This window comes from Pteropus alecto, unplaced genomic scaffold, assembly GCF_000325575.1.
Source record: "Pteropus alecto unplaced genomic scaffold, ASM32557v1 scaffold62, whole genome shotgun sequence".
In the NCBI taxonomy this organism is placed as follows: domain Eukaryota; kingdom Metazoa; phylum Chordata; class Mammalia; order Chiroptera; family Pteropodidae; genus Pteropus; species Pteropus alecto.
Genome location: NW_006432491.1, coordinates 370866 through 397916, shown reverse-complemented (window position 1 = coordinate 397916; position 27051 = coordinate 370866). Strand labels below are relative to the sequence as shown.

Genomic DNA, 27051 nt, shown 5'->3' with positions numbered 1-27051 from the left:
AGACCCACTACGATTGCGCCCCAGTTACTTTTAACTTTGCTTTCCTCATTTATCCTTACAGTGTAAAGTCTGTAAAGATGGTCACAGTGATTCCTCCAATCTGTCCAAAATGCCCCTTTCAGTGTGGCTTGGCTATTTCTCCCAATAAGGGGTACAACTTACTGTCCCACCCCTTGGGTATATGTTGGCCTGTGACTTTCTCTGATAAGTAGAAAGTGGCAAACAAGAGGGTGAGGGATTTCAGAATCATGACTTCAGGTAGCTGGCAGAATCCATACTAGCTCTTTCTGCTGCTGGTAATGTCTCTGTAAAGAAGTCTGAGACAGCTTCCTTGAAAGTGAGAGAGACCCAGCTAACAGCCAGCACCAATCCCAGAGCGAAATGATCTCAGACCATCTCACTCCGTTGAGCCAACAGTTTCTATGAGAATAGTGGAAGGACTGTTCAGCTGAGCTGAGCTCCGATTGCTAACCCACAGAATTGGGTGTCTATTCAAAAGTTTCTTTTCTAGTGAGGCCGTCCCCGATCCTCTATGTAAAATTGCAATCCTTTCTCCTGACACTTTTATCTTTCTTCCTTACCCCCTTGGCCTCCATGATACTCATAACTATCTAATGTAGTACATATTTAAGTATTTGGGTTCTTTGCCATCTGTCTCTGACAGAATGAGAGCTCCATGAGGGCAGTTTTCATTGGTTTGGTCCTAGAACACTACCTGGCCCAGTAAGCTGTAATAGCTTGGATAAGATTGACTGCTATAACAAAAAGATCCAATAATAATCTAGTGGTTTAAAACCATTAAGTAGTTGTTTCTTTCAGATCTTAGGTAAGCTTTCTAGGCCGGCAGGTGGCTCTGTTCCACGTTGCCCTTCAGAGACTTGAGTTCTTTCATCTGAATTTTCTATCATCTCATGCATAGTTGAGTCTGGGTGTCAAGAAACTTCTCTAGTTCAACTTGTGAGAAAGGAATGGTAAACTTTCTTGGCTATCCTGAATCACGGACCCTAAAGTGGCACAAATTTATTTTGCTTCCATGGCATTCCTATTCACATAAGAGGTGGAGGCCAGGGTCTGTCTGGGCAGTCTTATGCCTAGCTACAAACCTATCACCATGGGAAGATAAAGAAGAGACTTTGAGCACAATTCCCTCAGAAGTGGACAACTTTCCCAGGAATTGTTCTTAAGAAACTTGTACCAAAGTAACTAATGTTGGAATTAACAATAGAAAACAAGAAATAAATTATATATTTGCACCACTCTTTCTGAGGATCTTCAGGCCTAGGTGAGAGACAGGATAGATTAGTTGGTGGAACCTATAGCCATACATCAAGGACTACTCAAAAGTCAGCAGAGAGATAAAAATCATTTGATCTCACATTAGGCAGGAAATCAGAATGACAGAGAGAGTTATAATGCCAAGGAGTAGGCAATGGATGTGAACCCATTATTCCAGGTTCAAGTCCAACCATGCCTCTGATTGGCTGGTTTCTGCACTAAAAAATTCGTCATTCTTATCACCAGCTGCTTCCTCTTGAAAATCAGGAAATACTTTCATAAGGTATGTTTTTTGAGGATGAAACTAAATAATGAATACAATGAATATGAAAGCAGAATGGAGATCAGAAGGCTATAGAAATGATGGATATGATCTGGACCACATGAAGGGAGGCACTAAGCAAAGATCTTGGGACACATTTGGTATTTGGGAAATCTGCACTTCTCTAAATTAGCAAATTATCTTCTGATAACATCAGTCATACTCTTACTACTTGGTGGTAGCAAAGAAAATACATATTGGGCATTTCGTGATGGTCTTAGAGGTAAAAATTGGATATATCATAGCTTATTTTATTTCTAATGCTGCTTTAAATGTAAACACAGGCATTGAATTTATTTGATGCACTCATGCAGGCCAGGCGTGCTTAGACGTCTATGAACCTCCGAGAAAAAAAAGAACAGAGAATACATCCAAGTGATTCTGTCTAAAAAAATGGCTCAACAAATCAGAGAGCTCTCTTCATGGAAGTTTAAATTGCCCTTGGAAGATCTCATTAAACATCAATTTTTCCAGTGATTGTTAAGAGAATAACCCCAAAAGTGCTTTGAAATAAATTTATTTATATGAAACTCACAATTCTACTACTAGAGCTGGCATTATTTTTTAAAGTGAAGCCTTACGGAAGATCTAATGTAAAGCTCAAAGTAGAAAATAGGAGTACTTTCACTGTGTACTGTTTTTGCTGACATTATAAAGGCTTTTATATGTTGGTTACCCTTTCTGTTAATTTGTCCATTATCTATAGCTTTGCTAGTAAAAAGGAAACACTGAAATTAGCCATTTTTTAATCTAAATAAATGCTTTTATTATCTATTGCTAGTTTATACTGATATATAAACACACAATGATAAAGTAAGGCTTAATATATGCACAGTAGACATCAACAATTCAAACAAAAATCTTTAGAACAGACAGTTAAAAACTCAAAGCCTATAACAAGAAAAAACATTTTAGAATTTAATCAACATAAAAGACTCTACACTGACTCAGTTTTCTTTAAATGCAAGACTCTCTGACCACTAAAACGAGACAATGTTTAAGTTCTTGGTTTGAATTTGAAAATACAGGATTCTTCAATGAATTAATTTTTAAAAATATATTTTACTTTTCAATCACCATTACAAACAATATTATATTATATTTAAGTGTACAACATAGTGATGAGACATATCTAAAACTTAGGAATTGATTACCCTGATAAATCTAGTACCCAACAGAGACAATACATAATTATCATAATATTATTGACTATATTCCCAATGCTATATTTTACATACACATGACTATTTTGTAATAGCAATTTGAACCTCTTAATGCCTTCCTCGCTCACCTGTCCCACAACCTTTCTTCTATATGGCAACTATCAAAATGTTCTCTGTAGCTATAAGTTTGTTTCTTTTTCTTTTTTTGTCTGTGTGCTCACTTATTTTTTTTATTTTAGATTCCATATATAAGTGAAATCATATAGTATTTGTCTTTCTCTGTCTCAGCATACAATGCTCTAGATTAATCCATGTTGTTGCAGATGGCAAGATTTCATTCATTTTTTTATGGCTGAATACCGTTCCATTGTATATGTGTTCCACATCTTCTTTATCCATTCATCCATTGATGGAAACCCAGATTGCCTCCATATCTTGACTATTGTAAACAATGCTGCAATGAACAAATGTATTTACATGTCCCTTCAAAGTAGTGTTTTGGATTTCTTCAGATAAACCCAGAAGTGATATTACTGGGTCCTTCTTTGTCTCATAGTATAGTTTTTGTTTTAAAGTTTGTTTTTTTCTGGTACAAGTATCACTACCCCAGCTTTTTTTGTTGTTGTTGTTGTTGTTGTTGTTGTTGTTATCATTTTTCATGAAATATCTTTTTCTATCCCTTTACTTTCAGTCTGTCAGTGTCTTTCAATCCAAAGTGAGTCATTTGTAGGTAGCATATGTAAGGGTTTTGTTTTTTCATCCATTCAGCCATCCTATGTCTTTTAATTGAAGCTTTTAAATTTACATTTAAAGTGATTATTGATAGATATGTAGTCATTGCTATTTTATTATTCATATTTTTTATCTTTTTTTCCCCTTCTTTTTCTTAAATAAATCTCTTTAACATTTCTTGTACTATTGGTTTGGTGGTGATGAACTCCTTTAGTTTTTTTCTTGTCTGGGAAATTCTTTACCTGTCCTTCAAGTTTAATTGATAGCCTTGCTGAGTAGAGTAGTCTTGTTTGTAGGCCCTTGCTTTTCATAACTTTGAATATTTTGTGCCAATCCCTTCTTATCTACAAAGTTTCTGTTGTGAAATCAGCTGACAGTTTTATGGGAGCTCCCTTGTAGGTAACCAAGTGCTTTTCTCTTGCTGCTTTTAAGATACTCTTCTTGTCTTCAAACTTTAGTTCTATAATTATGCTGTGTCTTGGTGTGGGACTCTTGGGGTTCATCTTGTCTGGCACTCTTTACACTTCTCGAGCTTGTATGTCTATTTCCTTTGCCAGGTTAGGGACATTTTCCATAATTATTTTTTCAAATAGGTTTTCAATTTCTTGCTTTCTCTTCTCCTTCTGGTACCCCTATGACGTGAATGTTGATATGTTTGATGTTGTCTCTATGTTCTCTGAAACTATTCTCATTTTTTTTTATTCTTTTTACTGTTCTGATTGGATGTTTTCTGCTACCTTGTCTTTCAAATCACATCTGGTAGATTGCTTGTCTCCCTTTAGTTTAGTTGCCCCCCTCCCCGGAGCTTTGTTCTTATCTTTTGTTTGGGACGTTTTTGTTTTGTTTTGTTTTGTTTTGTTTTCCCATATTGGCTGCCTCCCTATGTTTGTTTTTATGTATTAGGTAGAGCTGCTACGTCTCTTTGTTTTAGTAAAGTGGTCTTACGTAGTAGGTGTCCTGAGAGGCCCAGTGGTGCAGAATCCCAGTTGTCACCTGAGCTGGATGCTCCAGGTATGTCTCTTCTGTGGGGTTTGTATGCTCTACTGCAGTAATTGAGCATTGATTGTTGTTGGATTTTCAATGGGAGAGATTGACCCTCAGGGTGATAGATTGTGAGGATTGACTGTGACTACAGTAGAGGAGCTGTTGTGCAGGGGTGGACCCTACAGAGCAAGATTCACTTTAATGGAGCTCTGGTGCCTGCTGAGTCTGCCCTTTGGGTGTGTCAGTTTTGGAGTTGGGTGGGTTGTGCTTTGGTATGTTCTGGCTACTGAGTGTGTTGGTTCTGGGGTCTCTTCAGAGGGACTCTGGTATAGGCCAACATCAACCACTGCCTGTGCCCTGCTAGGGACAGTTGGTGTGAGCTACAAAGTGATCTGAAGGTAGTTGCAACTTTTGCTGGGTTTGGAGGTGCCTGGGATAGGCTAAGCTGTGAACTGAGGTTGGCTGCTGCTAGCGCCAGGTTTGGGGCTACTTAGCAAGAGTTTAGGGGCACAGCAAGGCCAGATGCTGCTTATTTGGGGTTTTGAACCTCTAAGAGTTTCTAGGAAAGTCAGCAGCATGAGAAAAGATAGGCAGTTTGTATGGAAAAACCAGTGGAAGTGGTTTCCTGAGACCCCACTCCACCAAATTTGTGTGGACTCACAAATTTGGTGGAGTGGGGTCTCAGGAAATCACCAGGTTGGGGCAAATGGTGTTACCTAGGTTGATAGAGACTCAGAATGGTGCTCACCCATGTGTGCAAGCTGGGTGGTGTAGAGGACTCAACAAAGGAAAATGGCTTCTTCCAGCACCTCTGTCTCGTAGAAAGTTTCCCCTCCAGCTTTTGCCCTAAAGTCAGACAATTCATTTCCTCCCCAGATATCCTTAGCACCTTACAAGCTGCTGCCTGTGCACTGGAGCTCTGAGTGAATGAGTCTGTCGGTAAGTAAGTCCATGTGCAGGCCCCATAAGAGATATGCCTGGGCCTCCAGCTGCCCTTAATCTCACTCAGTTACAATCTCCCCTGGTTATCATAGCTAGAAGTTATGAGGACTTCTCTTTCTGGCATTGGATTCCTAGGGAGTCTGGTGTTGGTCTGGGATCTTTGCTCCTCAGGGAGATCTTCTGCAGCCAAAATACTCCTCCTAATTTTCGACTGCTACATGTGTGTATAGGAGACCAGCCCAGTCCAGTTTCACATCTTTATCCCTTCTACTAGTCTCCACATGACTTCTTCTGTATATCCTTAGTTATAGAACTTCTGTTTAACTAGACTTCAGGCAATTCTCAGTGATCATTGTTCTGTAGTTTAGTTATAATTTTGAGGTGGTCATGGAAGAAGGTGAACATAGCATTTATCTACTCTGCCATTTTGACCAGAAGCTTCCCCAGTTAATTTACCACAGCACAGGCTGATCACTGAGAATATTTTTTACCGATCAGCATTGATTAATTCAAGTAGACCTTAAATTAAATCACTCTTTCTACTGAGACTTACCAGTCTCCTCTAATTTTCCAAGTACCTGCTGGTCCCATTATACTTCTTAATCTTAGTACTACCTTCATTCCCAACCACAACATCCAAATGCATCATTGACATCTTCAGAAAACCAATCAGTTAATGCCATAATGATTATTAAAATATGTTACTTAGCGATTTAGGCTTTCTCCCCTAAATCATTTATAGCAGTCATCTTGCTAACTATAGCCTCTAAAATCAGTATTAGTCTCACTTTATTTTGTATATCTCTAGGTCTGAACTGAATGATTCTGCTTCGTGGGAATCCAAAAAGACACATAATTGTGACGTGTCACTGTCACAGAGTCAATTGATACAATTTTCCACATGCTGGATACTTTGGGGAAAAGCAGAAACAACACCAGCCTGTGTATCTTGACCTATTTCCTACTGTAACTTTTGAACAGCCATGTGTATGTAATCAGTGCTTTAATAAAAGACTCTTAGATTTGCCAAAAGAAAAGCTTGACCTTAATCAGGAACTGATTTCACTAGGGATGAATGAAGAAGAAAAAAAATGTATTTGATGCCTCTTAAGCTCTCCATAAACAAAGTAAGGTCAAATATGGAAAATCTATATTTTATTAAACTAAAGAATCTCTTGGCTCTAACTCTTCAAGTGTAGCTAAACTGTGTGTATGGCTAAAAGGAAACAGAAAACCAATAATGCTATTTATATTCATTGTAAAACTCAGTGTGGAATGTAAAAGAGAAAGTGAAGGTCTAACTGATGTTGAAGCTGAATTGCCACTGAGGCCTAAAGAGTAGATGATGAAGAGCAAGAAAATTGTAGAAAACATTATCTACAAATTCAAATCAAACTTTGACATGTCAAATGATGTCATAACTAAAGGTCTAGTTGGGACTTTTTATTGTTTAACATTATATCTCTTTAGCACAAGACATGATATCACCTAATACAGTACAATACAGTTCAAGGCAGGCAAATGCTCAAAAACAATTAAATTTAAAAAGTAGAGAATTGATTTCCAAAGCTTCAAAGACATCATTGGAAAGTACAATTAAATGTCAGCTAAAAAACTGAAGAGAATTTGATATACTCTTTGGACATTATTAAGATTAATATTTTTGTCAGGGATTAAGAAAGGAGAGTAGATGAAGTTGTTCAGGGTAGGAGGAAAACTGGTAACATTTAGAAGCTTCACATAGGATGATCTGTATTTTCTGTTTGAAGCAAGATATAAGGTTATGCTCTGAGGGATGTGACATCTATGGAGTATTGTGATGAACAAACAAATGCAGCAATAGATCTCACAAATTACTGAGTATAAAAATTTCCTCACTATGAATTATTAAATTAGAATTAGAGTTTTTTGTTTTTTGTTTATATAATGAACTGTGTTCTAAGCCAGGCTCTAAAAATAACGTATTCTCCTGTCCATAGAATAGTCTTTGAGTGTCTTAATATCAATATTTTGAGAAAGTAGAGGAGATGATGGTGGCTCCTTCATTTATTTATTTCCTTTCAGGCTATCAAGGGTAATGCAGTTAAATGTCTGGCGAAGTGGATTTAAAAATTAAATCATCTAGTTTTACTAAACTAGCCCTGAAAAACAGAACAAGTAAGTTAAAATTATTCCTTCACGGAAAGCCTGAGCTCAAGGTAGTACTACCATGGATGGCACAAGTCAACAACAAAAGAATGGCAGAGCTGCCCCTTCTCCCTCTCCCACCAAGCTCTCCCATCAATAATATGATGAAGTCAGTCATCAATGATCTAGACAGATATCCAAGAAGCTGACCAAAAGGAAATACAAATTTATTAATTAGAAAAATTATTTGATTTATTAGGTTACAAATAAATCTTAAAGAGAAAACTTGAATTAAGTGTGGACCATGATTTAAAATATAAACTACTGATAGCATGACAAGTAAGATAATTAAGTATAAGTATGCAGAATATGGAGAAAAATATTTACAATTTTCAAAAAATATTTAAAGTGATGAATACTCAACTTAACTATTTTACAAATTTTTGATTAACTTAATGAGAAATATTTGAAAATCTTGCTTGGGGTCTCTTTCTTAATAGTAAAAGTGGGGAAAAAAGCCAAATAGCTTTGGAGAAACACTTGTTCTTCCTTCTATTGTACAAAAGGTTAAAGTAATACATGGAAATGAATATATTAACAATATATGGATCATCCATTCTCCAGCAAACACTGCTAGAAGATGCATAAAAGTAGTTGTGTTTATTTAAAATCTTAAAAGAAAGAGGGAATCCTGTAACCTCATTGGGAGATTTGGTACACCATTTTGCTGTATAGATATGTATTAGGATAGGCAATCTTTAACATATAACCCCAAATTCCCAATGTTGTAAAGTAAGGAAGATCTATTTCTTACTTATCCAATGTTTGCCTGAAGGCCCTCTTGATAGCAACACTTTGCTGAGTGTCTGTCCTGCAAGGATTAACCATGGAGAGTCAGGCATCTGACATAATGTGCCCTCATCATACAGAGCCCTTCACTTCAGCTGTATGTAGGGACAACCAAGCAGGAGATCAAGAAAGACATTGTGTGGCTAGGCCTGGATGCAGCTCCTTTCACTTCGGCTCATGTTCCATTGTCCAGAGCCTAGTTATGTTGTCTCATCTTGATTCAAAGAGCTGACAAGTATAGTCTCCCCATGTAACAAAGAGGGAAATTAAAGGTGCGTTTCAAACTGTCATGATATATTTCTATCATGTCTAGGCTTGTAGTATTTGATCAATTTTGTTTAAAGAACAAAATTCTGGGAGTCTCTCAAGAGCAGGCATACCAAAGAAAGTATATTCTAATATAAAATAAAGTAGTAAATAAAAGTGACATTTTATTGAATGTCTATGAAGTTTTGACCAGAAGGAAAACAAAACAAAACAAAAACCCTGGAGTAAGACAACAGAGATAGTACCACACATGAAAATGAATATATTGCATAATTCATAGGCAAAGTACTTCAGTAAGGAAGTAAATTTAGGGTGAACAAAGCCAGCAATGTTGTTGATTTTATAAAAACATATAAAATATCATGAAACCTTGATAATAACTCAGAATGAGAGGTGGGAGTGATTCAAACCCTCTGTGCCACACTGATACTTACTGATCAGAGCATGGCATAAGATACAAAAGCTGTCAAATTTCAGAATAAGCTGTGAACAAATTATTTACTAAAAAACAAGTATTCCAGATTTGTTGATGTTTTCTGTGACATATAGCTCTCATCTAATAGACACTTGTGCCTCTGCCAGCAATGGTAGATGAGAAAAAAATCAACAACCCATTGATGATAAAAAAAACTCTCAGGAAATTTAGAATAGAAGACAATTTCCTAACCTGATATAGGACAGCTATGAAAAATCTAAAGCCAAAATTACATTAAATGATGAAATATTGAGCATATTCCCTCCAACACAGAGAACAAAGCAAGAATTTCTACTTTTCTACTTCTCTTGAACATTATGCTGAATGTGGTGAAAGCAGAAATCCTTGCTTTTATTGGACAGTGCCCAATGTTCCACTGTTAAAGGAAGCAAAAGAAAGAAGGTATATAAGTTGGAAAAGGAGATATATAATTGCTTTTATTTGTCAACAATATGATATCAATGTAGAAAATCTTAAGTAATATAAAAAAAAATGAGTAGAAGTAATATATAAGCTTAGCATAGTTCCAGGATATAAGATCGATATACAAATATCAATTGCATTTTTTATGTGCTATTGAAAAACAATTGCAATATTAAACATTGCATTCATATTAGCATAAAAATACTTATGAATATATGTAACAAAAGATGCTCAGACATGTGCATTTAAAACCTCAAATCAATGCTGAGAAAAACTAATAAAGACCTAAATAAATGGAAAGATATATCATGCACATGGATTAGAAAAATCAGATTAAGATGTCAATTCTACTCAACTTGCTATATAAGTATGATACAATCCCAATAAAAAGTTCAGCAAGATTTTATCTGAAAATTGACAAGTTGATTTAAAATTTATATCAAATTAAAAATTATGTTAATTAATCAAAAAATCTTGAAAGAGACATTGTTAAAGAATTTATACTATCTGTTTTGAAGATTCACTATAAAACTATAAAAAGACAACACAGTGTGATATTAACATGAGGATAGACATAGTAATTAATGGAACAGAATAAAGAATCCAAAACTAAACTCACATTTATGTAACCATTTGATGGAGATGCCAAAGTAATACAATGGAAAATGTTTGTTTTGTTTTTTTTTTAATGTAAAAACTATATAGCCATTAAATGACTAAAATTAAGAAGACTGGCAATACTAAGTGCTGGTGAAAATTGAGAGCAAATGGAATTTTTGTATGTTGCTGGTTTGAATGCAGAATGGTATGGCCACCATAGAAAACAGTTTAATAGTTCCCTATGTAGGTATGCCTAAATTTATATTACCCAGCAATCCTACTCTTAAGTATTTACCCAAGAGAAATAACTACATATGATTTTACTGACTTGCACTTTAATGTCCATGGCAGCTTTATTAGTAATAGTAAAAAATTAGAAACAGTGTACATGTGCACCAACTGGTGAATGAATGTGATACATGCATACAATGGAACACTGCTTAGCAATAAAATAAAAGACTGATACATGCAAGAGCATGAATGCATCTCCAAAGAATTTATGCTAAGTGAAAGAAGCCAGATTCAAAACTACATCATGCTATTTATGTGGCACTCTAGAAAAATCAAAAGAACAACATGTAGATCAGTGTTTGCCAGGGTGGTAGGAGAGGGGTTACTTGCCAAGGGGCAGGAGCAGATCCTCTGAGGTGACAGAACATTCTATACCATATTATTGAGGATGGTCACATGAATATACCCATTTTAAAACACCAAATTATATATTTAAAATTGGTGATCTTTATTTTATGTAAATTATATCTCAATAAAATTTTTAATATTCTTTGGAATTTGGATGTTTATTATTATCATTATTACAATGCCTGTTGAAGTTAAAAAATTGAAAATAATGGTGTATTTATTTTCTATTGCTGTTACAAGTTACCACAAAGTTAGCAGCTTAAAACAAGAACACAAATTTCTGATGGGCTCTACTGAGTTCTCTGTTCCAGGACTCATGGACAGAAATAAAAGTGCCAGCCATCTGGAGGCTCTAGGAGAAAATCTTCCCACAAGCTAATTCAGGTTGTTGGCAGTATTAATTCTCTCATGGTTGTAGGACTGAGGTTTTCATTTATCTGACACGTAGCGCCTTCCATCTTCAAGCCAGCAATGGCATGTGCAGTTCTTCTTGTACTTTGAATCTCTGAATTTTCTCTTTCTATCTTTCCCTTCTGCTTTTAAGAGCTCATTTGATTACATTTAACCTACCTGGATAATCCAGGATAATATTTTAAAACCACCTGTCGTTAGTAACCTTAATGACACCTGCAATGGTTCTTTTTCCATCTAAGGTAACATGCACAGTTGTGGATATTGGGGTGTGAATCTTCTTGGGTACCATAACGTTAAGCCCGCAAACAGCCACTACCACTGATAATGATAACAGCTAACAGGCATTGAGTAAAACCTATTGTGTGCCAGACTGTAAGTTAAATGCTTCAAAGTCATTGCTGAAGTTCATCTTCCCAGCTACCATACAAGGAGGACACTATTCCTTTGGTCATTCTTCAACAAGGAAAATGAGCATGGAAAGGTTTGTAAATTGTCAGTATCACTCGGCTAGTTAATGACAGGGCAGACATTATATTCATATCTCTCTGGTTGCAAAGCACTGAACTAATGATTGTTGTATTTTAATCACTATGTTATTTTTGTTAACTGATTTTATTTTAATCAAAATAACTATGGCCTCTCACCAGTCCCTCATTCAGAATTGCTTGAATTTTTCTCTCACAATGTTCCACGACTTGTAGTTATCTGCTTTTTCAATTATGTAACTAGCATTTGTCTTTTCACTAAGTGACAAGTGCCCTGAGGGGGACCATATATGTCTGCTCAGTGCTGTATGTTCATGTCCCAGCTGATGCTTGGTTCACGGTAAGGGCTCAGTAGATGGTTGTTGACTGAATGAATGAGCAAGTGAACAGCATATTAGTATAAACCCATTCCTTTTCTGTTGTCCTCTCCAAAGGCTGATCATTACCCCCTGCCTTTAAGACAAGTAGAAATAACAATGATAATATGATGCAAGCTAAAAGCATGCACTATGTCCCAAGCTTGCACCCTGAATAATTATGACATTCTACCAGTGTATTCTAGAAAAGATTGCTAGACTCTGCCACCTCTCTGTTCTCACTTCTGCAGAGAGCCCATTCTTTTATAATAATACAGGTCATACTTTGTCTTGTCATCAGATTTCAATTAGTGAGCAATTTGAGCCTTCCCTTATTCTAGATTTTAGGACTATCCTGGACTAGCATATCCCAGGAACTGAATTTCTTTATGGAACTACAGAGATCAAAGTATGGTTTTCCTGGACTAGTGTGTACACCATTTTATCATATGAATTTATATCAGGGATGATCAGAGCCCAGCAGGCAGGAACTAGGCATAATCCATGAGTACCTAATGTGACTCACTTGGCACATAGTGAGCACTCAAAATATTGGTTAAATGAATGAATGAATAAATGAATGAATGAATACAACCAGTGTACCACATGATCCCATGACTTCTTTTTAATTTGTAATCTTAGAAAGAGTCTTCCTCTCCGAAATATGAAAACATATCCACAAATATAAGGAAAACAATGTTGGACAAATCAGTTCTGCAATTTTGAAGTGAAATCACCTTTTATGATTTGCCTGTGTTTCTAGTACTTCAAAGAAAATATGCCCCTTTGAAACTTCTTAAATGCATCCCCATGTTAATGATTACATGCAAGCAGGAAGGATTAGTCTTTAAACATAGTTACTTTTCTCAAATGCTAAACAAAGTGTGTTCTGAGTGGCCTGGTTGGCAATATTAATTTAATTAAACTCCAGAAAACACATCACCAGGGTTTTCTCTGTCAGCCATCCCCAAGCAGTAAGAACAGAGCAGCACCTGCTCCAGGTGCAGAATGTTCTGGGACAGCCATTTGGTATATTCCCCACAAATATGGGACACAAATTGAAAGAAAAATATCCCAAATTCCTTCCCATAGCATACCACAGATCTAGAGTGGGAATCACAGGGAATTTGAATGACTTAATAATAATGTAGCTACTTTAAGTTTGAAGATGAAATCATGGCTTTGCTTAGACAATTTGAAATATTGAGGAAATATGAAAAGATATCATGGTACATTAGGTTGATATGAAATTGCAGGTTTTTTAGGTCAAAATGGTCAACTGCTGACATGTCCATAAGTTTCAACCTAGTGAAGAGGCTGTGAAAGTACATGGATATCAACTTTAGTTTTGTTTTTAAGAATCACAAAGTCAGAAGGACTCTTGAAGAAAATGAAGTCCAACTCTCTCATTTTAAAACTTGTGTTAGTAAGATTAGGTGCCATTGAAAGTAATTGAAAATCCCCATATATCAATGGGATAATTGAGATGGTTGCTTATTTCACATTCCTATCCACAAGAGGAACAGCGCCTTCTAGTTCCACTCTGCAGGGCTCCAATTCCCCAGTGAACCTTACAGTCTGAGATGGCTTCTGGTGCTTCTGCTACTAAATAGACAGGATCTGGTAAGAGAAGAGGGCTTACAAGCCAGGCAGAGATCAGGTCCTGGAGGACTGTGGAAACCATACTATGAGGCTTGGATATTATCTTGCAGTCATCAAGAAGACATTTCAATATTAAGCAGAAGGAAGACATGATTGGGTTTGTATTTTAGCTAAATCACGTTGGCAATCCTTTGGACAGCTTAAGGAAACATGAGACATAGGACAGAGGGCTGATGCAGTAACTAGGCAAGGGCAAAGAGGTTAAATTAAACAGGAGGTGCAGCAGTGGAGGTAGTGAGTATGCCTGCCCTTTCTGAGAAGATAGATGAAAAGAAAAGATAGAGCTAATATGATACTCAAAAGATGATACCAGGTCAAGAGAATTTTGACTTCCTTTTGGCTGTGAGTGAGTAGGTATGAAACAATGAGTAGGCTTTTCTGTGAAATATCTACAGAAGAAGGAGCATCGTCATGGGAGAAGCAGGTTTCAGAGAAAAAAGGTAGAGGGAAGGCTCTGTGCAAAGGTAAATATTCACAACTGAAAAAGAGTTGGTTGTGTATAGTTAAAAGGGGTTGCAGAGATATAGGCTAAGAAATAAAGTCTCATAAGGTGGTAAGATTTTTGGAGAAAGGTAATTCTGGGAGCTTTATTTTAATCTGAGTGATCAAGAATAATCGAGGTGGAAATGTGGTTCGAAGGGTCTGGTCTCAAGTATTCGAACTGGTGCAGGCCCTTTTCTGATCAGTATTGGCTCAGGAGTCCAAGCAGTGCCAGATGTGGTCAATAAGCCTGGTCCAATTCTGTGTAGAAGGTGTGTGACAGCTGCAGAGGACCATGATTAGTGCCAGAATGCTACAAGACACTCTGGGTTCCCTGGGAAAGGGGCAGGTATCTACTGCCCCTGTGGTAGTTATACAGATATGGCAGTTGCCATGACCTAACACTGGGTGCCCATGACCCCAGTACTCAGTGGGAAGGAGCCCAGCAGATCCTGTGGGATTTCTTGGTCAGCAACTCAAGTTCTGGAGGAGCAGCTTCCTTATTCAACCCAATGGCATTACTGCCATTACACTAATTTCTTATCATATGCCATGTCTTAATTTACAACTCTGTAAATTACATGTAAGATATAAGAATCCTATCTTTAGTAAACCTTAGTCACTTTATTCACCAGTCACTTTGTTATGGTTTAAAAAAAATAGAGAGAAACATTTTAACACCAGTGAATATTAAGAGTATATTTTTGGAAAAACTCTTCTTTAGAACACAGTCCCTTCTAAAGGCCATGCTATGTGTTTACAGGAGCTCTCCACAATGGGATATTATCGGGGGGAACTCGGAGATCATTTCTGCTCAAGTAATTTCTCCCACCACTCTCTTAATACAGACAACAGAAAGTGGACTGTGTTGTCAAACTTCAGAGGTAGATAAAGATAGGTGATGAATACAGAGATACATATACGCAAACAGACATAAATATAGGAAGAGAAAGAGTAAGAGTGAGCAAGATAGGGGAAAAAACGGTATATAGAGGGATTCACTTTACATAGGGAAGTCAAAAACTCTTTGAAGAGTTGCCTTTGGGGATGAGTGAAGAACATGTAGAAGTCTGGGGGTGAGATAACTGAGTGGTTAGAGGTACTGAAAATAGCTTGCCACTTCAGCATAGTAGCTAAAGGGTAAAATGGCGAGAGAGAGCAGTGGAGATATAACCTCCCAAATAGTTTGCTAAAATCACCTCAGCTTTCCCATCACTATCGCTACAAAATAAAATTGGTAAAATTTAATTTAAATTATGTAGATAACTAACCTTTATGTTTTCCTTTTTATTAAAATAATTTTATAATAGATTAGTAATATACTTGGAAACCAATTCTATGATGTCATTTCCTAAACAACTTCCAAATGCCTTTATCATAAAAGGTCCACATTAAGTAAACCACTTTCATCAGTTCAAGGTCAAAGCTGTTTATCATGGCAAAATTACAATTAATTGTGAGTCAAAAGGAAGATTGTTTCACACACAAAATTGAAGGAAACATTTATAGCATTAATAATCACTTTTATGTACTTATTTACTTACAAAAGTATCCATCTCAAAGTTGTCTGAATTTTGGAAAGTTCTATGATTTCATGCGCAGTAAAATTTATGTACAATACAAATTAAACAGGCTTTTTTATTATTCCACTGTTGATTGATTTGATATGAGGTAACCGTTCTGATTTAATTGCCTTACTCTGAAAAATCCCTTGGGGGAAAGCAATCCCGTGTCTACTCAACACAAGCAACGAAAAAACTACAAATAGACATTTCAATTTGTTGAAATGTGATTAGCTGACTCTGTGAGGCCTTTTGCTGAAGTCTGAAAATACTAAGTTCAAAAACTTCACAAGAATTTAAATATCACTCTAAAATTTACCAGGATGTTGACAAAACATGCCCCTAATAAATATCTTGCTGTCTCTAAGAAAGATTGGCATCATCTTATGGGAAGGTTAACTTTGTAGCCACCTCTCTTAAAGAAGTGAGTTTCATATAACAATGCATTTGGAAATTTTCTACTAAAAGAATAGCATGGAGGAAAAAACTTGGGGAGGGGGATAATGGGAGGAGGTCACCTCACAAAGTTTTCTTAGCAGATTAAGGAATTTTTGCCTGATTTGACTCTTAATTTCAACCTTCTGTGGTATTGTCCTTACTCCATATTTTGCACTTTAAGTGAACATGGTTGATGAGTCCTAGGTCTGAAGCCTATGAATTAAGAACTAATCAGTTCATCTTTAGGTTCTCCCCAGCAAGCTCCCAGTGTATGATGTTCACAGGGACACCTGGACAGACCCCACAACGTGCTCCCCACCAGTGGCATACTACTCCCCAAGACATGCTAGCAGGGCAACCCTTCAGAAAACCTAGTAAGAAGTTAGCAGACCCAGAGGAAGAGACATGTGGGGCCCACAACTTCTCTTATTAACTACTGACAATCACTCTTTTGCTCCATATCTTTTGCAATGAGTACTGGCAACAATCTATGAATTAAATATTTGCTACAACTTTGTAATCTAACAGAAGCCACTAGGGTTTCTCAGGTGAGTATAATTAGAATATATCTATTCCTTCCCATTTGTTCTCTACGATCTCCTGAGAAATGCCACAACTGCTAGACAAGAGGACATATAGGAGTACAAGAAAATCAGAGACCTCAACACTGGAACTATTTCATTTCGGATTGTTACTCATGGTTGGCAGAATATTTCTGCTTTCAGTCTAACAATGACAATATGTATACAATAAAATAATTTGTATTCAAAGGCATTTTCCTCTCTCAAGTTAAACAAGTAGATACATTAGAAAGACAGGCCCTGTCTTTCAAATAAGTAAAGGATCAATTTTACTGGGATATTTTCCAGAAAAGCAAGATTGGGCTGTACCCCACAGCCAAGTGGCAGTTGTCAGTCTCTCTGTTTGGGAGGATTACTCTTTAACTAGCTTAAAAATTGCCAGTGCCTTTCCTCAGATTCCACTGAAAGCCTACACCCCTAACCCCCAAGAATGAATGGTGAGAAAAAGAAAAAGAAAAAAAAACCTTCCAAGTTCCCCTTGTTTTCAGTAACATCACCAAAAACTTAAAGATATTTTCTTGCCTCCCTTCTGGTATCAGAGCAAAAGGATTGACAACCAAGAGAGACTCTGCCCTAAAAGCAAGCTCCTCATTTTCCTGTACCCCTTAAAACAATGGTCTGAATAACACACCTGCTAATTCTTGAAGCTCCTCCAAGTTCCCCTAGAGCTATCTCCTTGAAGAGCTTAAGTTTCCCTTGGTGTAATGCTCACCACCCAAAAGATCCTTTGCGTAGCGTGCACAACTTATTTTTAGACCTTGATGATTCACACTGCGGTCTCTCAAAGGGGCTGTGAACCCAAAAGACAGCAACACCTGAAAATTAGAACTCCGACGTCAATCAGAGCACAGTTCTGCAACGTGCCTGGCCAGGACCCTCCAAGAGGGACTGCGCGCCCCAACCCCAGGAGTCAATAGGCGGTCAGCCCAGTCGTTGTTATGGCCACACTGTATGTTTGCAAAACGCAAGCAGTCGGGAGCCAATCAGAGGCCTGCCGAGGCGTTGCTATGGCAACTCTGAGTGTTAGGGCAGCGCAGGCGCGGGACTGTGGAGACCCGGCTAGCTGCCCTAAGCCTCGGGCTCCCGAGAGTCCCGGCAGCCACGGGCTCCTACACACTCCCGCAGCCGGATACCCTGAGCGCCCGGCATGAACCGCAAGAAGCTGCAGAAGTTGACCGACACCTTAACTAAAAATTGCAAGCATTGTAAGTAAGAATCGAGTGCGGGACGAGCAGAGGCTCCTAGCCCAGGTCTCCTCTCGTGTCCTACCCAGTGCCACTGTCCGCTGCCCGACCTGCTTCCCGCCTCCAAACTTTGTGCCAGTGGAGCAACTTCCACCCCCACCGCTAAAGAGAAGTCTAGAAAGGAATACCGGTGTTAGCTCCTTGGGGTGAACACCCACGCCTGCCAATGATCTTAAGGATCCGTGTTCAGGTGTCCAGGTATCTAGTACTACACTCATACAAGTACCCTTATTTGCTTCTCAAACTCTTTTCTTAATTTATCTTTACATCATAGAAACTTGATTTATATATCCATGAGACACATGTGGTTTTAGCCTCGGACACAGGTGTAAAGTAAGTACTAAAAACCATGGACTCAAGAAAAATAACACAACCAACATACACCTGCTTCTTAGCTCTCTAGAGCAAATAAACTGGCAGGGGCTAAGTTCTGGGAATTTACCAAAAGATCCATAGGGAGAAATGGTTATCAATGGCTGAACATCCTTGGGGAAAAAATATAAATAAATAAATAAACTTGTATCAGAGCAAGGAAATTTGTTTGGAAACCAAAGAGCTTACCAAAGCTAAACACATGGTAAAGAATCTGTTCCCAACTTTAGACTTCCACTTTCCAGTTGCTGCTACAATGTTTTAATGTAGTTCTAGAGATTACAGGATCCTAGTGCCTTCTTATCATATTTAGTATCCAATGCAGTGAGTAGTAAGAAATGCTTAGTGGAATGGTGCTGCAAATAAAAAGTTATGATGTGTGTAAGTAAGAATGTTAAACTTCTTAGAAAAAAAAGGCATCTATAATTGAAGGCACTAATATGGTTATTATAATCTGATGAGAGTTTTGTTCTATTGTTTTTCCTAAAATGCTTTCATTTCTGGGAAAAGACCAGGCCTTAAAACATCTAGTAAACATTTTGAATAAACAATGTAGTAACTGCTATACACAATGCTGAATTTAATTTAGACCCTTTTCAGTAAATTTACAACGTATTGCAAACATTCTCTGAACAATCAAAAGATGAGTGTATTAAAAGATAAGTGTAAATATAGCAGGAAAAACAGTCAACTATTTTGCTTTATGTACCTACATAAAAAATTTTAAGTGATCCCTAAAAACTGATTACTGGTTAGATTCTGTACAAAAAAGTTACAAGTCGTGGACATTATACTAATTTTAAATGTCTTTAAACAGAGTACCTTTCCCCTTAAGTTATATTTCTTTTTAGTTGCCAGATGATAATCCCACCAAGATAAAATGGATAAATTTTGTAGAATCAGAGAAGAAATTATTTTACATGATCGTCTAGTTAATCCACCATTCTACAGATATGATCTAAAGAACAAACTGAAACATATCCAAAAAGATGAAAAGCCATTCTTGACTCTCCATTAATTTCATTTAGTATTCTAGAATTTAAGAAAATTTCAGCAAGAAAAATTTTTGTGTAGTTAATCTTGGATCCTTTGGGTAATACACTGATCTAATATTCTTTAATTTTTATTTCAGCCAAGATGAAAAAATGACTATTCAGCATCCCATTTGTTAGCGTTTTATATATGTGAACAGTGTGCATCATTCTTCATACAGGCTTTTCTTCCCCAACTACTAACAGCTCTTTTTACTTTTAGAGCGTTTTAATTGTGGTTAAATACACAACATAAAATTTGCTGTTTTAACCATTTTAAGTGCACATTCACATTATTGTGCAACTGTTACCATCATCCACCTTCAGAACTTTTTCATGTTTCCAAGTGAAACTATAACTCCCCATTTCTCCCTTCCTCCAACCCCTGGCAACCACCATTTTACTTTCTGTCTCTGAATTTCACCACTCTAGATACATCATATAAGTGAAATTATTCAATATTTGTCTTTTTTTTTTTTTTTTTGGTCTGGCTTATTACACTTCATTGTAATGTCTTCAGGTTTCATCCATATTGTAGCATGTATCAAAATCTCCTTCTTAATATTGAATAATATTTCATTGTATGTATATACCACATTTTGTTTATCTTTCAATGGACACTTGGGTTGCTTCCACCTTTTGGCTACTGTGAATAATGTTGTTATGAACTTTAGTATAGAAGTATATGAGTCCTTACTTTCAATTCTTTTGGGTATATAATCAGAAATGAAATCACTGAATTACATAGTATTTCTGTTTAATGTCTTGAAGAATGTACATATCATTCTCTATAGCAACTAACAGCTCTTTTAAAAATTATAATCATTATACGCTTGTCTACAATTTAATCAATTTATTTACTAAATCATTTATTTTCTGAAGTCTTCAATATTCCTCTTTCTGGTAGCCCAAACCAGAAATCACATTCAAGCCTGTCCTGACCTGTAAGATTAGATGTGATTTCTTTATTCCTATGTTCTGTTTTCTTTTACATGCACACAGACTGCATCCTTGTTTTTAAAAATATTCAACCATAATTTTGTCTTGTTTTAAAATAAAATCATCCCCATCTTTTATCTGTAATTCATTATTAAACTCACTTTAATGTTCTTAATGCTGGGCAGTAACTCTTCTACTTACACCAAATAGGGATTGGAACATAAATACTTAGCTCAGTGTTTATGCAATTATGTGTGTGGGCAAATGTGCATGTGTGCGTATATCCTTTCAATAAAAATTTCCTTCTTCTAAAGTACTACCGAATAGTTGCATATTAATTTACACTTCATCTGCAACAAGAACCACAATGGGTTCTGGAATATGTTTAAATTCTCTGTTATTGGAAAATATATGATTCTGGTTTACAAAATCTGGATTATAATTTCATTAAGGTAATGTGAGATGAAAATTATTGCCCAGTTTTCGGGATCCTGGTATTTATTTCCAGGCAAAAGTTAATATATAAATCTCATGAATGCCTATAATCAAAATGCTGGGGGAAAAGATACTGTTCTTAAACACTACCATGCTTACCTTGAATCATACTTTATTGCCTTGTAAAATTTAAAATCTGATCCATAACGATTATTCAGGTAAATTGGTTAATATTATCTTCCTATTTTCTAAGCATGACTGAACTTGTATCTGTTTAATATTTGAGGGAGGGCTTTATTTTTTCATTTTAGTGGAGAATTCTTTGTAGTAGTCATTCTCTATTAACTTAAGAGTCATGTGTCTCAGAAAGGAAAGTCTTCTATTGACAACTACATGTCTGAGGTCTTCGATAAGGTTTATCTAAAAACTCATTAATTTAAAAAATATAATAAAATAAAAACTCATTAATGTAAAATTTAAGTTAGAAAGTAAAGATTAAAAAACATTTTTGTTATATCTTAATTTTATTCTTCCACAGTTAATAAATTTGAAGTGAAATGTCTTATAAATCTTTTTTATAATTTGGTGGGAGATGTAACAGAGCGGCAAGGTGTGGTCATTGGACTGGATCGTAATGCATTTCGAAACATCTTGCATGTAACATTTGGAATGACAGATGACATGATTATGGACAGAGGTAAGAAAATATACAGTGTTTGAGCCAAATTTAGCCATAACTGAAAAAAAAATTGGAATTTGGACATACACTTTGTAAGAGCTTAATGTTCTATATTCCCAATTTCACTTAAATATAAAATTTTATATTTATGTTCAAGAGAAGGATAGAGAAGGAAATAGTATCCACTCTATTTAAGAAGAGGACAAATTTAGCTTGGATAATTAGGTTTCCTTCACACAGAGAACCCAAAATATTTCTATTTTTACTCAGTAAATATAATAATGAAAAGAATAAAAAAAGGACATTTAAGTTTTCTTACATCATTGGAAGTATCTCAATAAAAATTAAGATAGTTCTATCTATCATGTAAGGACATTACTTTTTTAAGTAACTAAAATATAAAATTATATATTTTATGTTGAATTATCAATATATTCAATATACTAATATATTCATATGTCAGTAAGTTATTGAATAATATATTTAGATATTCAGAATTTACTTTGTTCCCACAAGTTATGAAGGGAAAGTGTGAAGTTTAAATAAAAGACTGTTCCTTTGCTACAATATCTTAGTGTCCTTTGGCAAATAGAATGTTAGTTTATATAATACTGAAGTTTTGTTGAAATTTTAAAAGTGAATAGTAGCAACGTAGATACATTACTGAGAATAAAAATGCAGCACAAGTATTATACTTCTCTCTTTTTAGTATTTCGAGGTTTTGATAAAGACAACGATGGTTGTGTGAATGTATCAGAATGGATTGTTGGATTATCATTGTTTCTTCGAGGAACTTTGGAAGAAAAAATGAAATGTAAGATATGTTATCTGATTGGTTTGTACATTATAATTAACATATCTAAAGAATTTAAGTCAGTGTCTTCCAACCCAGCCACTGAAGTAGGTTTTCTATTGCTCAGTGGGTTTGAATCCCCATTAGCCTCTTTTATGTAGCAAATTCAAGTCAATGATAAAGGTTGAAAAAATTAATGAAAAGGAAAAATCAAGATATTTTGAAAAGTAATTCGTGCCAGTAAGACTGCATAGGCATATACTACAGATGCTAATTATGTACATATGTATTTATGTATTAAGGTATTAAGTAATTTACATATGTCATTATCTGAATTGTAACCACAAAAATAGAGAACATTGATTCAAGTATTCTGATTCTTAGTTAATTCTTAATTCTGATGAACTCTGTTTAAGTCATATTTCAAGCAGTTTTCCAATTTTTTAAAGATGAAAATGTTTAAATTATGGTTTCTTGGCATGCTTTTCCATTGCTGAGTGTAATGAAACTTTTTCTAAGGATTTTTGAATATATTCAACAAGTATACATTAAGCATTTATTATGGAAATTAGATTTTGCTAAGGCCTTTGGGATTGATAAGAACACCAACAAACCTTGGCCTTGAAAACTTTATCAGATCAAATGTTTCCCTAACAATAGTATTAAATTCATAATTCGCTATTTTTTTTAAAAGATTGTTTTGAAGTGTTTGATTTGAATGGTGATGGATTCATTTCAAAGGAGGAAATGTTCCACATGTTGAAGAACAGCCTTCTCAAACAGCCATCTGAAGAAGACCCTGATGAAGGAATTAAAGATCTGGTTGAGATAACACTTAAGAAAATGGTAAATATGGACAATTTAGAGCTTTATATTGAAATTTACAAGCCAGATGTGGGATACTAATAAGAATTCAGATTATCATAACTATAAGTTTCCTGCTTGGTAAAATCAAACACTTAGATTGTATTCTTTTATTATAATAGTAAACATTCTATTCAATTTCACTGTTTAGTTTTTTTTTTTAATTTTTATAACATCTTTTTAAAATTTAATTAACACTTGATCATGAAAAAGCAGTTGTGTTTGTGATAAGTATTTTACATGTTGACTGACACATGGCTGGTCACCCCCCTGATCCACCCCCAGGATCATGACCATGATGGGAAGCTGTCCTTCTCAGACTATGAACAAGCCGTAAGAGAAGAGACTCTTCTACTGGAAGCTTTTGGACCATGTCTACCTGATCCAAAGGTAAAGAAAGATATTACTTTCACTGGACAATGATCAAAATATAATGTAGGATCAATAATCCAGTACTTGTTGTGCTGGATCCATGAGTGATGGATCAAATGAATCACATTCACCCACAGAGAATAGCTTCTAAATAGAGAAAACTCACTGAAGAAGAACGCGATGGTTCATTTTATAGTACTATAGTAGCCCATTCTACATTTTTATTAATTATCTCATTTATTTATGTAAGAAACAATTATTGAAACTTAACATGTGCCAGAAGCACAGATGAAAGGCTCAATGGCAACACTCAAGGGCTAATATTTTCCTGGGAAAAACCAGCATGAAAATAATTACTCAACAGTATGATAAGTATAATTATAATTATGGTAAATGACTTATATGATGCTTCATCTATGCCAGACAATGTCATAAGTGCAATGTCCCACATCACTTCATTTAATCCCTCTAACAACCCTATGAAGTAGGTAGTATTATTATACCCAATTTACAGATGATGAAACTGAGGCTTGGAGAGTTTAGGCAATTTGACCAAGTTCATGCGCCAATTATGGAATACCTTGGGTACCCTGGTGCCAAAGTCCATATGCATAGATATGCATAGAACATTGTGAAAGTCATGAAGAAGGCATCTAAGGCAGCTGTATGGAGTGACAGGTGAATGGCTGGTGGGACAGGAAGGCTTACCTGGGCTTTTAAGGACCCCATAGTCAGCTAGATCAATATATGGAAGAATAATTTAAGCAAAGGGAATGACATATATGAAAGAGAGAGAGGGAGAGGGAAGGAGGGAGGGAGGGAGAGACAGAGATGACAGAGACAGACAGAGACAGAAACACAGAGAGAGAGAGAGATGAATCTGTATTAGAAGAGCATTTGGTGTGGTATGAGATCGATGATAAGGTTGGAATTGCATAGAAAAGCCAAGTCCGATGGAGCTTGAAGCTTTGATTTTGTCTTGAAGGTAATGAGGATTGATTGGAAGATTTTTAGCAGGTAGAATGATGTGATATATAAATATTACAATATACCTCCCCACCACCACAGTCACTAGTCTGTATCTTCAGCTACCTACTCAATATGTCCATTAGATAATCTCAATAAATTTTTGATTTCCTCCCAATTTATCCCTCCTCCAGTCTTTCCTATCTCAATAAATGACACCCCCATAAATTCAGTTGTTCAGTCAAAAACCTAGGAATTACCCTTAATTTTTCTCTTATAGCTCCATTAGCTGGTCCTTCCAAATATATCCTTGAATATAACTTCTTTTCTACACAATTCTTGACCACCAACCAAAATTGAGCTGCTATCAACTGTCACCTAGCTCTCTTGCTTCCACTGTTGTCTCCTTGCTAACTCTTGTTCATAATATCTAGCATATTTAAAAACACAAATGCGATCATGCCTCTCCATTGCTTGAAACTCCCAAGTGGATTCTGACATCTGTACAGTGGTCCCTTTCTCTCTTTCTAACCATGTCTCTTACTATCTCCCAATCTCCCTCGCCTTTGGAGCTATCTCAGCCTCCTCTCTGTTCCTCTCTAGTTACCTTTGCACTTACTCTAACCTTTTGTTGTCTAGAACATCCTTTCCCCAGACCTTCACATGCCTCAGACTCTCACTTTATTTAAGTCTTTGCTCAAATGCCATTTCCTCATTATGCTCAAATGCCACTGACTAACCTAACTATTACCACCTCTCCATCCCCTGACCTTGCTTTTTAGTCATTTACTTATTGTCTGTCTCAGCATGTAGCTGTAAGCTTCCTGAAGGTGGGAACTTGGTCTTTTTACAACATTTTTCCCCATATGCTATGTGTAGCACATAATAGGTACCTGGTAAATGATGAGTGGATGGATGAATGAATGGTTGGATAAATCTCAGAAGTGCCTAATGGAGAGTTCTGGATCTTTCTCCTTCCATCTCCTCAAGAACTACTTCATCATTTACCTTTATCTTTACCCTACATCTTCACCCTCTTCCCTCACTATTTAAACCTTCTTTTCAGGATTTAAACAGATCTAAATCTGTCCCATTTTGAGAAGAAAAGGAAAAGGAAAGAAAGAGAGGGAGTAAAGGAAAAACGTAAAAAGAAGGGAAGGAGGGACAAAAAGTAGGCAAAGAGAGAAAAGGAAAAGGAGAAAACTTACCTTAATTCCATACCTACTTCTATTTTCTGCCCAATGGCTTTCTTTTTCACAGCCAAGTGTCTTAAAAGAATTGTCCATATTTACAACCTATACTACCATCACTTGTCTACTTCTGGAACTGCTCTTGCTGAGGTCACCGCACCCTCCTTGTTAATAAATCTCAAGTGTTCAACTTTTGGGTTCTTGCCTTACTAGACCACATTTCTTCCTCACCCCCAGATGTTGGTCCAGCTTTTCCTGCTCCAGGAAGCATCTTCACTACCTGCCACAGCCTGTCTGTGACATAATTAGTCCTCCAGGCCTCCCAAAATCTACTGTGTGTTTACTCTATTTCAAACCTTACTGCAATAAATTAAACTCACCAGTTTCTGACCAGTCCCAGTCACTAGGCTGGAGCCTCCTGGAGAGCTGGGTTATGTAGACTTACTTATCTTTGTAGCCCATACCAAGCATTGTGCTTGGAATATATTCAATAGTGTTGCCATCTGTTTGTGAAAAAAAATGTGTGGACATCACAAGTTCTTGATTTTCCCTCTTCATCAGTTATCTTATGTTTCTTCAAACATGAAGGGCACATACAGAATATTTTGTTTTCTTCTACTGTTTTTTGGAAGTTAGTACTAATTTGAACACTTTAATTTTACAGAGCCAGATGGAATTTGAAGCCCGAGTGTTCAAAGATCCAAATGAATTCAATGATATGTGAATACCTAAATGTCTGTGTTATCGCAAATGAGAAAAAAAGAGGTGTATATGTATTGTGTTTTTTCTACTTAGCTCAGGAAGATGATGTTGAATTGTATGTTTGGCATGGAGGATTGTGTTCACTTACATAATATCATTCAACGTTGGTGTAAAAACCAAGTAAAGTAGATGGAAGACAAGATGTTCCTTATTAGATGTTGCTGGATTTGGCAAGACAAGTTAACATTGCTAGAAATATTTTATACCTAGACAATCTCTTGAAGCATATAACTGTCGTAAAACTTTTGTAATTATGAAATGAATAGAGAGATTATATAATCATGAATTATTTTTCATGTCAGAAAAATGCTGAGCACAAATTTAAAAATCATTAAAACTACTGAATTTCCTTTGGAGCAGTAAATAATTAAGATAACATCAAATTATACTGGCGTTTAGCATTAAATACCTTTCTGCTAGATCCTGAGGGAGATTCAGGGAGATGAAAGTAACATATAACCTATTTTAACATGATCTATATTATTGTTTGAGGCTTTGCCATAACAACCTGACTGAATCGTGTCTGAGAGCAGGGGTCTCATCACACTCTTCGTTATCTCTGCCGTAGCAGTTACTACAGTCCTCTGCACAGAATGGGCACTCAATAAATACCATGTATAAAGTACCA

The 27051-nt window shown here is 36.1% G+C and overlaps 1 protein-coding gene across 1 annotated transcript; it reads left to right on the top strand.

The window, feature by feature from the left end:
• Nucleotides 1–17836: 17836 nt before the first annotated feature.
• EFCAB1 (EF-hand calcium binding domain 1) lies at nt 17837–27048 on the top strand. Its single transcript, XM_006907455.3, has 6 exons — nt 17837–17981; nt 21336–21494; nt 22186–22290; nt 22964–23115; nt 23419–23523; nt 26326–27048. Exons 1-6 carry the CDS (start codon nt 17924–17926, stop codon nt 26383–26385), a joined length of 639 nt encoding a protein of 212 aa, XP_006907517.1. The 5' UTR covers nt 17837–17923; the 3' UTR covers nt 26386–27048.
• Nucleotides 27049–27051: the final 3 nt, after the last annotated feature.